This window comes from Channa argus, chromosome 7 (assembly GCF_033026475.1).
Source record: "Channa argus isolate prfri chromosome 7, Channa argus male v1.0, whole genome shotgun sequence".
NCBI lineage: Eukaryota > Metazoa > Chordata > Actinopteri > Anabantiformes > Channidae > Channa > Channa argus.
This window is the reverse complement of record NC_090203.1, coordinates 4,354,828-4,370,503: the sequence shown is the minus strand read 5'-3', so window position 1 is coordinate 4,370,503 and position 15,676 is coordinate 4,354,828. Positions and strand designations below refer to the sequence as shown.

At 38.7% G+C, this 15,676-nt stretch overlaps 1 protein-coding gene across 2 annotated transcripts; it reads left to right on the top strand.

The window, feature by feature from the left end:
- Positions 1-1,883: 1,883 nt before the first annotated feature.
- Positions 1,884-15,579, top strand: septin7b (septin 7b). 2 transcript variants are annotated; one of them, XM_067509168.1, is made up of 13 exons: positions 1,884-1,985; positions 3,650-3,756; positions 4,975-5,075; positions 5,238-5,372; positions 8,170-8,287; positions 8,822-8,914; positions 9,030-9,126; positions 9,538-9,589; positions 9,836-9,964; positions 10,981-11,001; positions 12,372-12,507; positions 13,580-13,722; positions 14,324-15,579. In XM_067509168.1, exons 1-13 carry the CDS (start codon positions 1,976-1,978, stop codon positions 14,361-14,363), a joined length of 1,182 nt encoding a protein of 393 aa, XP_067365269.1. In that variant the 5' UTR covers positions 1,884-1,975; the 3' UTR covers positions 14,364-15,579. The 2 variants fall into 2 exon arrangements, with proteins under 2 accessions (XP_067365269.1, XP_067365270.1); XM_067509169.1 differs by lacking the exon at positions 10,981-11,001.
- Positions 15,580-15,676: the final 97 nt, after the last annotated feature.

The window sequence follows — 15,676 nt, the reverse complement described above, 5'->3', positions numbered from 1 at the left end:
TGATCGGCTCTGAGGCGGCAGGGAGCGTCAACGTTATGGGTGAGATTGCTGTAGTCAGCTACTGTCACGACTTTTTCATATAACCGTGTTTAAAACTGCAACTCGAATGAAGGTTGTTAACAGCGGGCTTGCTATTAAAGCAGTTTTGCTTCTGCAGTTGTCGGAGCAACCAACGCCCAATTGTCCGCCTCCAGTTGGATAGGTTGCTAGCTGGCTAGCTAACGTTACGCGTTAGCCTCGGCTTCGTTAGCAGGCTGCTTAAACCAACGGGAGTGTCATTTCCTGTCTTTAGCTCTTCAGCAAAGTATTTCAGTTGACGAATTTATGTGTTTATTTGGTGAACATAACATGCTAACATGGCTTAACACTCATGTGACGGTTATATTCAACACTTATTAAAGATTCGAGTTTGAATTTGATTAACAAGCTAACACAGTGTCGTATGTTGGACTAAACAGCTCACGTTAATGCTAACTTGCTTGAACCTTTGGACAAACGACATTTAGAGTTTCTGCATGTGAGCTAAAGTAGCTGTCTATTAGGCTTTTGTTAACGCGACATAACGGTAAATAGTCTGGCAACATGGAGAGTACGACCAATATAGATAGCACCGCATTTGTTCATGACCTACATTTAAAACACGAAATGATCACTTTCCTCTGCACAAACAGGAAAGTGAATGGGGGCTGCTGTCTTTGTGTGTGTGATCAATAATTTGATCAACTTGGCATTAATGGAGAATCTAAGGTTAGACCATCAAAACAAACACAAAGATGAAGCAGCACAAGGCTGCCAGTTCATTCGGATTACAGTGGATCTAGTACCTCGAAAATTATGTTTTGAGTTTTAAGTTCATTAGACACAGGTTGTAACCTATATTTCAGAATACCATGTCTGTTTTATCCCCTCAGATGAAACCAACAAATGTTGTTTATTAGAGTAGTTTTAAATCTGCAGAACAAAAGTGTAGCTTAGTCTTCAGCCTACCACTACTTCCTTTCGCTGGCCTATCAGACATTTCTAGAAAGGAAGCAGACAGCTGTCATTTTAAAATTCAAATTCTAACATTTTTTTTCTCATATGTTTTAGATTAAGATGTAGCTTTGATTAAAAGATGATTGGTGATAATGATTTACTAGATAACCTGTGTGCAAAGTCTAGTGATGGCTCACTAACTCACGCAGTGGGATTCAGCTGATATGAAGCTGCACATCCTGTAGGCAAAGCAGACCACTGCCACACACAGAAGATGTGTGGGCTGTTGTTAGTAGGCAGGAGATGCTCTAGAGTAAGAGCCAGAAATCCTCTCCTGGCCAGAGGCAAAGACAAAAAGCTTTAACAGCGAATGGGACTTTCTTTGTAGTGCTACTAACATTAAAGGAGCACGTGGAGTGAAATATGTACCACACTGGCCAACTGTCTTTTTTGTTACAGTAGCTCAGATCAGTGGCTCAGGTGAATATTTTTGCTCTAGGCTTTACAGCTTAGGAAACAGATTCTGAAGACAGAATGGTTTGTTTGTCAGATGGACTGAAATTGATTCTCTGTTTCCTTATTGTTTTTGTGCTTCCTCCCTTTGCTGTGTAATCCTGGCAATGCCATTCCTGCACATTGGGACCACATGATCTACACTAAATAGCTGTAAGTAGAGAAATGACTTCCAGTTGCTTAAAGCATAGGGATATTGTTCATCCCTTTTCTGGACTGTTTAGCTTGGCAGAATATTAATACAATTTTAAGAATCTCCAGTATGTCAACTGTCTGTGTTATACTTAATTACTGTTAAAGTTAAAAATACATGATTCATATATTTATAAATATATAAATTGATATAATTGTGATTTCTATGATTTTAATTTTTGTATATTTTGCAATCTTGCAGCAACAAAAGAATCTGGAAGGATATGTTGGCTTTGCAAGCCTCCCCAATCAAGTGTACAGAAAGTCTGTTAAGAGGGGCTTTGAATTCACCCTGATGGTTGTGGGTAAGAAGACACACTACGCAGCACTCTGTTTGCCCCTTTATTTGAATCAATTCATTGTATTCATTGCGGTTGCCATTTTAAAATCCTTCTTTGTGGTTTCTTGTTGAGTGTGTGTGTGTGCGTGTGTGCGTGTGTACAGCCACATTCATAGACATGGCCCCCAGCTTCGTATTGAGTAACAGAGGAGGGTGACCACTGCATTGCTGTTGTTTAAATACATTTTAATACCAGGTCCTTGACACTGTCTCACAGATCTGAAACACATGGGCTAGATTTATCTAACACTTTCCTCAGTGACTCAAAAAGGCAGACATTCTTTTTAAAAAGGCTTGGATGTGGTGGTTGACTCAAAGCCAAGTTCCGCCTTGGCTGATCAGTCCCTGTTTGGAGGGAAAATGTTTCCTTGGGTCAAAACCATTTCCTGGGGTGGGACCAGCAGAATTTGTACCCAGTGTTTCACTGAGAGTAATGCACCTACTATTTAATTCACATTTCTGTTAATGTGTTTTGCTTATAAACTTATGAACATGTTAGTGTTTGGTTTCTTTGTTGCCATTATTATGCATTTACATCAGAACATCCAAACCATGGCATTTAGGTTGTTCCCCTTTCCTTTCCCGTTTTTTTAATTTATTTTTAAACATAAAAGTTGCTGCATAAAAGTTGCCGCAAAGAAACCAAGTTGTCCTCTTGGGCCTCTGATTGCTTTTAATGTGTTTGTGGCAAACTACCTAATGTTGGGAATAATTAAAATAGCTTCGTACCTTTAAACAAGGAAAGTAGAAGAGGTCCTCTTGGCCTATAGTTAGTAAATGCTCAGCATTGTTTTTATTTATTTTTTTTGTATTGCCTTCTCATGCCTACACACACACACACACAATATTCAGCTTTTCTTGGCTCTGATAAGCTGTGAGCCCACATGTTCCTGCTGTGCAATGCAATTTGTTAAGTGTGGTGTGAAAACGCAAAGGAAGATGATGGGAAAGGGCAAGATGGGGTTAACTGGCACATCTGTCTATGCCTCATGCAGCACATGACCCAACAACCTGTTCAGTTCATACATTGCAGAGCAGCTCTTTTCACAGGCTTCTCCACACTTTATGTTGCAGAAAACCCACAACACATAGTCGCACGTGACACATAAAATGTATGATAAGCAAGTGCTGCAGTAAAAGCTCCACATTTTATCCTTGATTGTGCATCGGGTGTAAAGGATGGCTTGTTAAATATTGACTTGTGGCCATTGGCCAAAGCAGGCAGTGCCAGTGGTCATTTCCACTAATGATCCTTTTCATTGGGGGCTTGGAAACTGTGCACACAATGGCCAGCCAAGCTTGAGAATGCCTCTCAGAACACAAAACCAGTCAGCTTTACATAACAAGAGCCATTGTCCGTGTTGTTTCCTCAGCTTTCTAACTGTTAACACAAACAGATTAATGTTCTGGGCAAATGTCAGCCTCATGCCCGGCTTGACACATGCCCTTTGATTGTCTTTAAGATGTCAAGAGTGATCTTTGTGAAAATATATTGTGTGGGTTTGGAGCTTTGTAACACAGATTTATAGGTGTTTTATTCCAATTAATTGTTTATTGTTTGGTCAGCTTTCAAACCAGTGAAAACCATGTTCCGGAAATAGTGATGTCTATGTTTTTTCTCTGTCTCAGGTGAATCAGGTTTGGGTAAATCTACTTTGATCAACTCCCTGTTCTTAACGGACCTGTATTCAGCAGAATATCCTGGACCTTCACATCGAATAAAGAAGACCGTACAGGTACGCTGAAGCAAATCATTATTAGCTTTAAGCTTAGATCTTTATGCAGCATCAATATATATTCAAAATTTAAAAAAAAAAAAATGAGAAAAGAACAGCTGCACAAAGATGGGTAGCTACAGGTCTTTTTTTAGATGCTGCACAAAGTAGATGAAGAAGCAAAGTTGAGTATGACACAGTTCTTACCGCCTTCAGCCACAATGCAACAGCATGTGGCTTCTTTAACCCACTAACAGCTTTGATAGACATTCAAACATCTTTATGTTTAATATATAAATGTGGTCTGTGCTACAGCCTGTGTACTATCTCATAGAATGTGTGTCAATGAGCTACAGTTTATACCTACATAATTCAATCATTCTGTTCTCAGTAAAATTGCTCCCTAATTCTAACTTCTCTAAGACAGTATAAGAGAAGATGAAGCTAAGATGAATATTGTCATATTAAAAGTGTTTAACTTGCTGGTAAAATTACAGCAGCAACTGGCATGTATGTATGTATTTAAATGAAAGCATATATTCCAAACACTGATTAATAGTTTCACTTTGCTAGTAAATGTGCTTTGTTAAAAAACAGATCTTTGGCACAGTGGATAATGGAAATGAAAGAACACAGAAACAGTCACCCCTTAAGGTGTGGCATTAGGTAATACAATTATTGTATGGATACAGATGATGATATGATTAAGGTGACTTAACTGAAGTAGGTACAGCTGTGATAAAAGCTGCCTTGATTTGTAAAAACTTTTACCACACTGATAAAGTGTGATTTGATAATATCCAGCAAATCCTTTGTTACTCATTGTGGCAAAAAGAAGCCCGACTCCTTGTCAGCCCTTTGTTCAAGTTTCAGAGAACTTTATTAATTCCAGGGGGAAATTGCTTATCTTCATCGTCCCTAATTACACAATGTTGATCACAAGGGTCTGGAGTGCAGCACTTTAAATGTCTGGCTCCAGACTGACAGAGTTCCTATCTCCAGATGTTTTTGTCCTTTTCTGGTTTCTGGGCATCGTTAGATAATAGCACAGTGTAAGATGGCGTGTTCCTACATGCCGCTAGCTAGTCTAGAGCCTTCTCCATGCAAAATATGTGCTCTGTGATGATAATGATTTAACACTCATGTTTTCATAATTATCATTACTTAAATGGTTCTGTTTCAAAGGCACAATTTGTGGCAGAAGTAAACACTATGTCTCTTTCCTTTGATCTTTGTCAGGTGGAGCAGTCCAAAGTTTTAATAAAAGAAGGTGGTGTCCAGCTGCTGCTCACAATAGTTGACACCCCAGGGTTCGGAGATGCTGTTGACAACAGCAACTGGTAGGGATATCCACAGCTGCAGCCAAGCACAGATGATTTTCCTTCATTTATAATCCTTATAAAATGTCACCTAAACTTTACTTACACGTTTGAGTATTTATCGTGATTGTTGTATCGTTTGTAGCGTTGTGATTAACTGAAGCTGTTAATTGTATCATGCAGTTGGCAGCCAATCATAGACCACATAGACAGCAAGTTTGAAGACTACCTGAACTCAGAGTCACGAGTGAATAGAAGACAGATGCCTGACAGCCGAATCCACTGCTGCCTGTACTTCATTGCCCCGTCTGGACACGGGTAAGTGTGGGAGACACATTCATAAGACAGTAGACACTTGAGGGGGCTCTACTTGTACAAACACCTTACATGTCCGTTGAAGTATCAGCTGCCCTAGTTTTTATATGACTTTATTTCACGATGACAAAAAAAGCAACGAAGCACAGATTTAATCAAATTTATTCACACTCCTTCATGTGATTATATTTTTCAACATTATAAAAGGCATACTCATAAAGGTTAGAGGGTAAGGGTGAACAGTGGGAGGAAATAAGTAAAGAAAATAGTGTAAGGAGAAAAATGCAGGGTCAAGAGTTCCCTGAAGGTCGGAGATTTACAGCAAGCCATGGAGCACTCCACTGTTTCTGGTTTCTGGCCAAAATCACGAGTGTGATTTTTGTTTGTGTGCGAGTGTGAGTTGCCTTTACTCATCTCGTACGGCTACTCCCTCTGGCCCTTACTGCAGATGACAACATGAGTCAGCTTATCTTGCAAAATAAGGGTTAACACTTGAGACTTGGGAAAGGTTAAAAAAAAAGTATGTGGAGCGAGCCACACAGATCAAGACTCTGGCAGAATGCCCAGCAGATGATACTGATCGCCAAATGTTTCATATAGAGATGCCTGTGTGGAATTTTAATTGCAGTGTTTATTATTCACAAGCCACGAGATCTTTTGTATTTAGTTGACAGCCCAAACATGCTCATCTCGTCTTTGTTTTAAAAAGTGTGGTGTACAAAGAGCATAATGTGTAGGAGTAGGGAAAAATGGTGCTTCAGACAGTTATTTCCTGTCCTGAAGAAGAAGAAAAAGAAGAACAAAAGTTCCTCCTCCTGGCAATCATTCTATAGCTCATTTAAATGCAAGCATGGGTTTAAAGTTATGTTAATATGACAGTTTGCCCCCAGTCATGGCTCTTGAATAATACTAGAGTGGAGCTGGATAGTATTGTGTTTTCGATGTGGAATTTGTATATATGCAAGCATGTACTGTATGGTTACATAACCTTAAAGCTGTTGACTGCGACGTACTGTAAACAAGGACAAAGCCTTTGTTCCCCCTTTTCTCCTGTTTTTCCCTTCTTCGGGCTGTCTGTCTGTCCTCTATGAGATATTGTGTTTGTACAGGCCTGTTTTCTGTACCCACACAAGCAGCACTTTAGCCTTGCGAATAGGCTGCATATGCTCTCACAGCCACAAACACACACAGAGCATCGCCTCATAACAGTGGCTCCCAGCTCTCACACACAAAGCAGCATGAAGACCTCCAACACTGAGAGACAGAGTTGCAGAGCTTCCAGCTGAGGAAGTTGTAGAGGTTGATTCATTAGGAAACAGTAATGTGCTTCAGTCAGTAAGTTTATGTGTGTAAAAGTACACATTGGCTTATTACATGTTGTATAGAAGCGTTACAAAAACACTTCTATACAACAAATAAGTTATGGCTGATTATTTTGTTCCTAATCAACAGAAATGTTGTAAATGAGGATCAAAACAGGTACAGTTGAGCACGGAAAGTACACTAGTCCAGGATGTTGATTTTTATAATCAATGTAGTATATCTTCTGATATTTATTATGGGATAATGTATATTTTTGTGTTTTGTTTGCTGTGACTCTATACATAAATCACTTGTTTTGTCAAACACATGTTCATTATGGGAGTTTGTTGTTTCTGGACAAAATGTGGTGCCCTATTTGTGCGAGATATTAGCTTTTGAATTGCGGTGTACATGGTAAAGCATTTCCTCTCAGAGATTGGTCTAGAACATGTTAAACCAGCAGAGTAGGTGATATGTCAAACCGCTGATTGTGCACTGTGACCCAACACCTTGTGAACAGCATGATGAGTTTGTGTAGGGTCAAAGTAAAGGGAACTCCAGACCTTCAGTGATTGTTTTGTAGTAATGTATGTGAATGATACAGGTTAGGTGAAATATTAATATGCTAATGTTTATTGCTAAACTTTATTAGCATTATTACTATTGTATGTATGAATCTAGTACAAAGTGCTTGGGGGTTGCTGATATGAGTATGACTGCTCCATAAGCCAGCTGTCATTATTTGTTTGCTAAGCTAACAATAAAACTTTGACAGGCATTATAAATGAAACCTAGTCAGTTACATCACTCTGTATATTAAGATTGTCACTGCATTTTTCTTCTTTGAACAACTAGAGAAACAATGAAGTTGTGTTTGTTGTTTCTTTTCTCTCAGCACTTTTCCGTCAGATGTTGGTTTTCTCTGCAGCACTGTTCTGTAAACTGACTGGCATCACTGTTGGCTACATGACAAACGCGCTTTCTAATGTAACCGCTAAAAATAACAAATTCTTGTTCAAGCCTGATATTTGCTCTGAGTGCCACAGGAAAATCACATTATGCTTATATTTCAAAACAAAACAGTGAAATGCAAAGTTAAAGCTTCAGTTTCATACTGTCAAATGATGTTTATTTAGCTGCAAACAGCCAGGAATAGCTGCAGTTTCTCATGACTACAAGGCCATGTTTTTAGATATTACAAAGATCAGTCAGGAGTCACAGATTTTTTTTTCTAGGTTTGGTTTGACTCTATTTATTCTTATGTTGTCTAAGCACGAGATAACCAAGAAGCAGTTATCAACTGTGAATCCAAAACACTGTCACCCCCAACATATCTAATTTAGTCCTAAGTTTAGTCCTTAAGATCAGAAAATCACAACCATTGTTTTGACCCAAAATATTGCAGACCTGTATATTTAAGATATCAATAACATGATATCAGTATCACTGTGACTCAACAGTATTCAAATAAACAAAATGTGTATCTTTATCTCTGCAGACTGAAGCCCCTGGACATTGAGTTCATGAAACGGTTGCATGAGAAAGTCAATGTCATTCCACTGATTGCCAAAGCAGACACCCTCACCCCAGAGGAATGCCAACAGTTCAAGAAGCAGGTCAGTGATTTTCAAAGACGCAAACTTCATCAGAAAAACCATCTCAGAGACTGTATTTTCTACTGCGGTCATCAGTATGATGGCAGTGCTGTGCATCTTGAAGGAAAGTTGGGCAAAGAACATTTCCATTGGTACTGCACTGGTTTGTACCGAGATGACCTATGACGTGTTGCACTGCATGGAAGCTTTTTCTCAAGAGGACATGCATACAGAAATTAAAAGACTTTAAGATGTAGTGTTGCAAACAATTTGCACTTGTGCATCAATAATGTTTGTAATGGAGCACAAGACATCACACATCATTTTCTTTCAGCAGACATATGAAGACTGGGGCGACTTGATTTCATTCAAGTTACGACTATTAAGTAACATTATAGCCCCGAGTTTTCACATAAAAAATACAAAAACAAACAAAATCTGCCAAAAAGTCACTGTGAAATTATTATTTACACAAGATAATAGTCCATGTTTTGTGGTAACAGTGTCCTGTTCTGCTCTGCCAGAAGCTATAAAATTGATTTTCCTTCTTGTTAGATCATGAGGGAAATCCAAGAGCACAAGATCAAGATCTATGAGTTCCCTGAAACAGATGATGAAGAGGAGAACAAGCTGGTGAAGAAAATAAAGGTAGTGCACGTTACCTGCTATATCTTCATAACAAATCTGTGAACTAATTAAAAACCATGCACAAAAACACTTCCGTTAATGCATTAATCACGCCCATGTGTTTTTCTTATGCTAGGACAAGTTGCCGCTGGCTGTAGTAGGAAGCAACACCATCATCGAGGTGAACGGCAAAAGGGTCAGAGGCAGACAATACCCCTGGGGGGTTGCAGAAGGTATAAACACTGAGTTAGTGTAATGTTTCTACAGTAGGTAAATTCTGTAGTACTGGATCTGAACCAAATTTGGGCAAGAAATAAAAGCAGTAAGGGACTTGTACTTGCTGTATCCCCACAGTAAGTAGACGAATCTAGTGTACTTATCAGTTATGCAGGGAATGCTTCTGTGCAACATATCTTAGGGTCTTGACGACAGAAAGAACATCATACCTAGGATGTCAGTTAGTTATTTGACCTTTCAGTCACGCCAGGAATGTTCAGTCGCAACAATTAATACAACCAGTGCCCCCTGAATTCTGAACAACCTTTCAATTCCAAACAACATTGCAACATGCAAGGCAATTGTATTTTAGACACTGACCTTTTATTCAGCTTTTTTTTCTGACTAATTTGTTTATTCTGTTGTAGTTGAAAACAGCGACCACTGCGACTTCACCATCCTCAGGGACATGCTCATCAGGTACTGTAAATCCAGCAGCACAAGGAAACTATATCAAATACAGATAATAAAGACTTCGATTAGACTTTGATTAGAGGCTGTATAGAGACAGTATAAATGGTTTCTGAGGAAAGCGATGTAGATTTTGTGGAAGATAGAAGATCTTTTGTATGAAAGTATTAATGAATATCATTTATTGCCAGACTTGCCAGATGTACCATTTGTCAAAGAGCAGTTGTAATATTTTGCTTTCATTGTCATTCCCAGAACCCACATGCAGGACTTGAAGGACGTGACAAACAATGTCCACTATGAAAACTACCGAAGCAGAAAGCTGGCTGCTGTAACCTACAATGGAGTGGACAACAACAGAGCTAAAGCACAACTGTCCACCAAGTAGGTCTTGGATGAAGTTTAACTTTGAAACTGTATCTTTGTTCATTTTATCTGCAGGTTGGCCTAGGTGGATTAGTCTCTGCACACCCTAGTTTGTGAGATTGTTACTAGCCATGTGCTGCTCAGTACTTAGGGTTCTCCTCTGTCAGGATTCTGACAGAACCATTATCTGAGTAGTTGATTCTGTTGTCATCTTCAGAAGAATTGTCGGTAACCTACACAAGCACAAGTGGATGCTTGTTATAGGACACAAAGTAAGACACACATTTTTTAGATATTTTATGCTAAGTGGAATCGGCATTGATTTCTGCAGATGTTTTAAGGTATTTGTTGAGAATAATGTGATCTAATTTGATTTAGTAGTTTTTAGAAATGTAAATTTGGAGCCTTTAATTTAAATTAACACATTTGTCTAGCCACATGTGTAAATTGAATGGAAACTATTTGGGAAAGCAATGTAACATACATTTGGTCTTATTGAAGTGATTGCAGATTAAGGTTCCCACCACTGGAAAAGGCAAAGCTAGAGAAGTTTGATGATTTTATTGTTTGATTATTTCACTGACCATTTGCCGTCTGGTATTTAAACAAACACCCAATGATTCTGCTTTTGTTGTAGCCTCTCACAGTATTTCTTACATAACGTCATGCCACTGATTTTCATATATGATTTCAAAGCACCATGCTGCTTTCTTAATGATGTAGTAACAAGCAAAGGTGTTAACTCACTAAGCTGAAATCTGAGCTCTAATTGTCATCTCACACTGCTAATGCTAACACACAGCTCAACATTTGACACCCAGCTCTAAAGATGAATTTTAATTTTTTTTCCATGTGCACTAAAGTAGTTTGTGTCACAAAACATTTCTAATAGATTGTAGCTTTATTTTAGTGCATGACCTCATCATTGCATGCTGTGTGTCTCTGTGTGTGTGTCTCTGTGTGTGTGTCTCTGTGTCTGTGTGTGTGTCTTTTTTTTTTTTTTTTTGCTGTTTTTTTGTTTGTTTGTTTTTTAGAATTGACACAGTTGAAGGAATGTAAGTGTTCATTTTTTTCCCACCATTTTAAGAACCTATTGATTTCTCCTTTCTCCTGCCTCTCTTATCCCTCTGGGCTGCATTTGGGTGTTGACTCTCCTCTCTGTTGACTCGGGGCCCTCAGTTCTTCCCTCTGTCAGATTTTTACAGGAGGAAAAATCCATTGCCACACCTTCTGATGAATGAATCTAGTTTGACAGCCATTGTTGTGATGCTTTTACTTTTTTCCACCAACAAATCTACGAGTCTTTTCATTGGTTTATTCATTGCTGCTTCCACCTGCTGCGTCTGCTCTGTTTAATAACAGACACCTGTTTGAGATATTTGGAGCGGTTACCAGCATTTATGATGTAAAGTGAAACCTTTCTAAAACTACGACGAAAGTTTTACACTTGAAACAAAAGTGTGTTTTCCTTTACTGCGTTCACTCATCTTGAGCATAAGTATCTAGATATGTAATAGTCATCTGTAAACCTATGACAACTGCAAAATGCAGAGAATTCCATTTCCATTAATTTCCATTTAAAATCTTTATACTACGGCTTGAAAATCGTATCTGTGCCTTTCACTGCCCCAAGATTAAGCATCAGACCAAAAACAGCTTGTCACCAACTTGACAAGCTCCTCTGCTGCCCTCATAATTACCGGTAACCTCACCACATATGTCACGACCGGTCTCTGTGAGCATTACTAATATTTAACCGTCTACCTGCACTAACAAACAGCTTTCACTGGTTCTTTGCATTAGCTTTCGGTTCCCATAAATGTTTCACGGTTGGTTTGGTTTCCTCTTCATGTTACACCCTTGATGGACCCTGTCATTCCAAAACTTTACCTCTTGGTTTGTTTTTCCTCTGTTCTTCCTATACCTCAACATTTTTTGTTTTTGGATGATAATGTTGTTTTGTTAAGTGTTACAACACAACGTAGGATTTCTAGAGTGTTACAGCAGTCTTCTGCTCGACAGGTTTTTAAGTCAGTTTCTTTCTGGAAGAGAAGAGAGTTACATATTTGTCAGTTTAGTCAGACAGTTTAAACTAGAATCCATCTGGTAATTTTTACGTCTTTAGCCTTTAGCCGTGCTCTGTTGTTAATAGCCACAGTTGTCCTCCCACCTCTTTTTCTTAATAATATCTGTCTGCATGCCGGCACGTTCAAGAGGAGAGGAGTTTTAACTTTTAAAGTTTAGTAAAGACTGAACTTCTAATTATCATGACAGTGCTGATAGATTATTAAGAGTAATGTTACTCTTTATCAGCCTACCTGTTTATAGGTTGGTGCTACTGTGTAGTGCTGGTTTAAATCTGTCCATGTGTTTGTGTATCTCTCTCTCTCTGTGTGTGTGTGTTTTTCATATGCTGCCTGTTCAGGAGTCCTCTGGCTCAGATGGAGGAGGAGAGGCGAGAGCATGTGACCAAGATGAAGAAGATGGAGATGGAAATGGAGCAGGTGTTTGAGATGAAAGTCAAGGAAAAAGTGCAAAAGCTCAAAGACTCTGAAGCAGAGGTAAAACGCATGCACGCACACACACACACACACACACACACACCTGGGTAAATGAGTACTGCAATGCAGCAGAAGTCACTCATGTTTGCCTGGGCTACTTCCTTCCTCTTGTGCTGACGTGTCTCAGCGGTAGAGACAACGTGTCGTTGACTCGTTCAATTTAATGGTTCCCTCCATTTTCCCTCAAACCAGATGTCAAGATAAGGACTGTTTGAAAAAAATTATGAGAAAAAAATTATGTCGACGAGTTTAGATTATTCCAACAACATGAAATGTTACAGCAGGTCAAACATTACAGTATATTCAAAGATAAAAACAAATGTGCAATACTTGTTGATCAACACATTGTTGAGCAACAAGAATATTGCTGCTGTAAATTTTGAATATAGTCTAGTCATGACTGTCACTGCGGATGTAAGAAAGTGTAGTACATAAAACGTGCTATTTGTGTGTTTAAGAAACTTGCTAATCTGGCACTTAAACATAAGTGGAAAAAGCCAAATATAAACATAATAAATGAAATACTATGTTTATTTATTTTTTTCAGTCAGCTGTGCATTTCGTCTCCCAGGAGTATTCAGCTGACACAGCACAGTTTAATTAGGTGTTCAGAACAACACTCACTGTAACTGTTATAGTATTATCCCATTATATGCACGTTCCTTTAAGTATTAAAAGGCTCTGTAGTTCCCACTTTGCATTGTACATTTCCTTCAGAAAATATTTTCAACCCTTTATCCCTACAACACTATTTTGTTGTAGATTTAATTTTGAATGAAAACATGATTTAATTTTTTAATTTATATTTTTGTGTATTTATTAAAGGTTAAAACCTGAAATGGTTTGATATTAACTTTAACTTAGTAACGATCCCTTTACTTAGTTATCTTGCGTCAAAATATGCTTTTATTTTTTCGTTATGGGTTATTGAATGAAGATAGATGAGGGGGAATATACAGTTTTAGCCTTATAACATGTCAGAACACAACTGGAGACTCTCGTGTTCTGTGTTAAGGTTTTTGTCTGTGCATTGACATAAAGCACGTCCTCTGTTCTGTCTGTGTCTCTGCAGCTCCAGCGGCGTCATGAGCAGATGAAGAAAAACCTGGAGGCTCAGCACAAGGAGCTGGAGGAGAAGAGACGCGTGTTTGAGGAGGAGAGAGCGAACTGGGAGACCCATCAGCGCCTGGAGCAGCAAAAGCTCGAGGCATCCAGGTACAGCTGACGCTCACGATCACACCTGTCTGTTTTAACCAACCAATCTGCATAGAAGTTTCTGTTCTTCCAACACTATAATTGCAGTTGTATGGACAGAATGTCTTTAATTAGATGGAAATCATAAGTGTAGATTTCACTGCTCATCTCATTGAATGTGCATACACTACATATTTTAACCTGTGAAAAGGGGTTTCCGCCTGGTGGGATTTTGAAGGGGCAAAAAAATATTTCCAGCGTTGAGATAATTCAGTTGGGGGGCGGCAGTGGCTCAATTTATAGAGTGGCCACATACCATAGGGTGGGAGGTTTGCGCCCCCAATTATGTCATGGGGACAATTTTGGTGTTCTTTCTAATTCAACAGCAATCTCAGAAGCACAAACTGCAGTGCTGAGTCAATCATTTTATGAATTTAAAATAAAATCTATAACGCAACAAAGTGCTAAAGGGGAAGAGGTTTGAACATTTTCTGAAGCTGCTGTGTATCAGTAATGTGAAATGTGTATTTACTGTAAATGTGATACATGTGTTACCAGAAGCTGAGATATTACTGAGCTAATGTTACTGATTACTTTTGTTTTCTCTTTTACTTTTCTGCAGGACTCTGGAGAAAAACAAAAAGAAAGGCAAGATCTTTTGAAGGCAGATGGCAGGACCACCCCAACTCGAGTTATATTTTTTTGCCAATGTTGCCAGTCAGGACACCAGCGTGTGGCAATGACTTCACCCCCTACTCCTCCTCCTCTCCCTTCTTCCTCTTCCCTCCCCTCTCTGCTCCTCTTCCTCTGTCCCAGTTCTGTCTGCCAGCACAGCTGTGCTCCTGCTCCCAGCCACTAGAGGGGGTGCTGGGTGTATTTTTGGGGTATGTCGGGGTGAATAGGGTCAGAACGACAACAGAGCCCCCTCTCTGCCTCGGGACTAACCATATTCATCATCATCAAAGATTGTGTTTACCTTAACAACAACAAAAAAAAACCCATTTCAGAACGGCCAAACTCATATTATTATTTTAATTATTATTATTGTCGTTATTGTTGATGTTATAACTGAATAATGCCCCCACCCCCACCTGCTGCTTTTGTTTCCTTACCAGGGTTGCTTTTCAATTACTGATGTGTACATTTTAATGGAGACCAAGGTTTTGAAAAAAGAAAAAAACCACACATACCCATTAAGTCAGGTCTGACTGTTGTACAATCAAGTTTTGGTGAGTTTTGTTTGTTTACAGGAACAATGAAAGTAACGGTATATGAACTTTTACGTGCTCTTCGGCCATGTATTGAAGTGAGAAACGGACAAGGCATTAACTAACCCTTTTGTTTTGAGTCTACCTGCTAAACCCTTCTCCTGTCAGTGCAACAGCCTGCAATGAAAGGTGTCAAAATAAAAGTGAGGAAAAACATTTAAAATTACACCTTGGGCCTGTTTATAGATTTAAAATATGGTTAAAGCTTTTTTTTTTATGGTAAATCTAATGCTTTCTTTACCCTCTGTGTTTAGCTATCTCCCTTAGCCTTGGACCACCATTTATAACGTAATAAGTGTTATATTTCACTTTAGTTTATTTTTATATATACCGAGCCAGCTGAAGTAATAACTTCTTTTGTATGTTTAGAAAACTTTCAGAGACTTGACAGCAGCGTCCACTGTTGACATTAAATAAATACCTAAACATATAGCATTGATCCTTCACGCATTGGAAAAAAACCAAACATTTTGGTCCCTCTGTGAAGACGATCAGTGGGCAATGAAGACTCAATACCACAGTTTGCTTTGGCTATGTACTCCATCTCTGTATTTTTAAATTTATTTTTCATTTGTATTGTACAAAGTCACTTAATAAACCTGTGATGATATTGAGGTGTGAGATGGCTTTATTATGGAACAAACAATAAAGCTGAAAGTCCTATGTTTTTACATGACCTTTACAGGAGTTTCTATCTAATTCTTTGT

Bases quoted from the DNA above. Each gene is read 5' to 3' on its own strand.
- septin7b (XM_067509168.1), top strand. The intron at 3,757-4,974 runs GTACGCTGAAGC...GATCTTTGTCAG, and splicing joins GAATAAAGAAGACCGTACAG to GTGGAGCAGTCCAAAGTTTT. The intron at 9,590-9,835 runs GTACTGTAAATC...TGTCATTCCCAG, and splicing joins CTCAGGGACATGCTCATCAG to AACCCACATGCAGGACTTGA.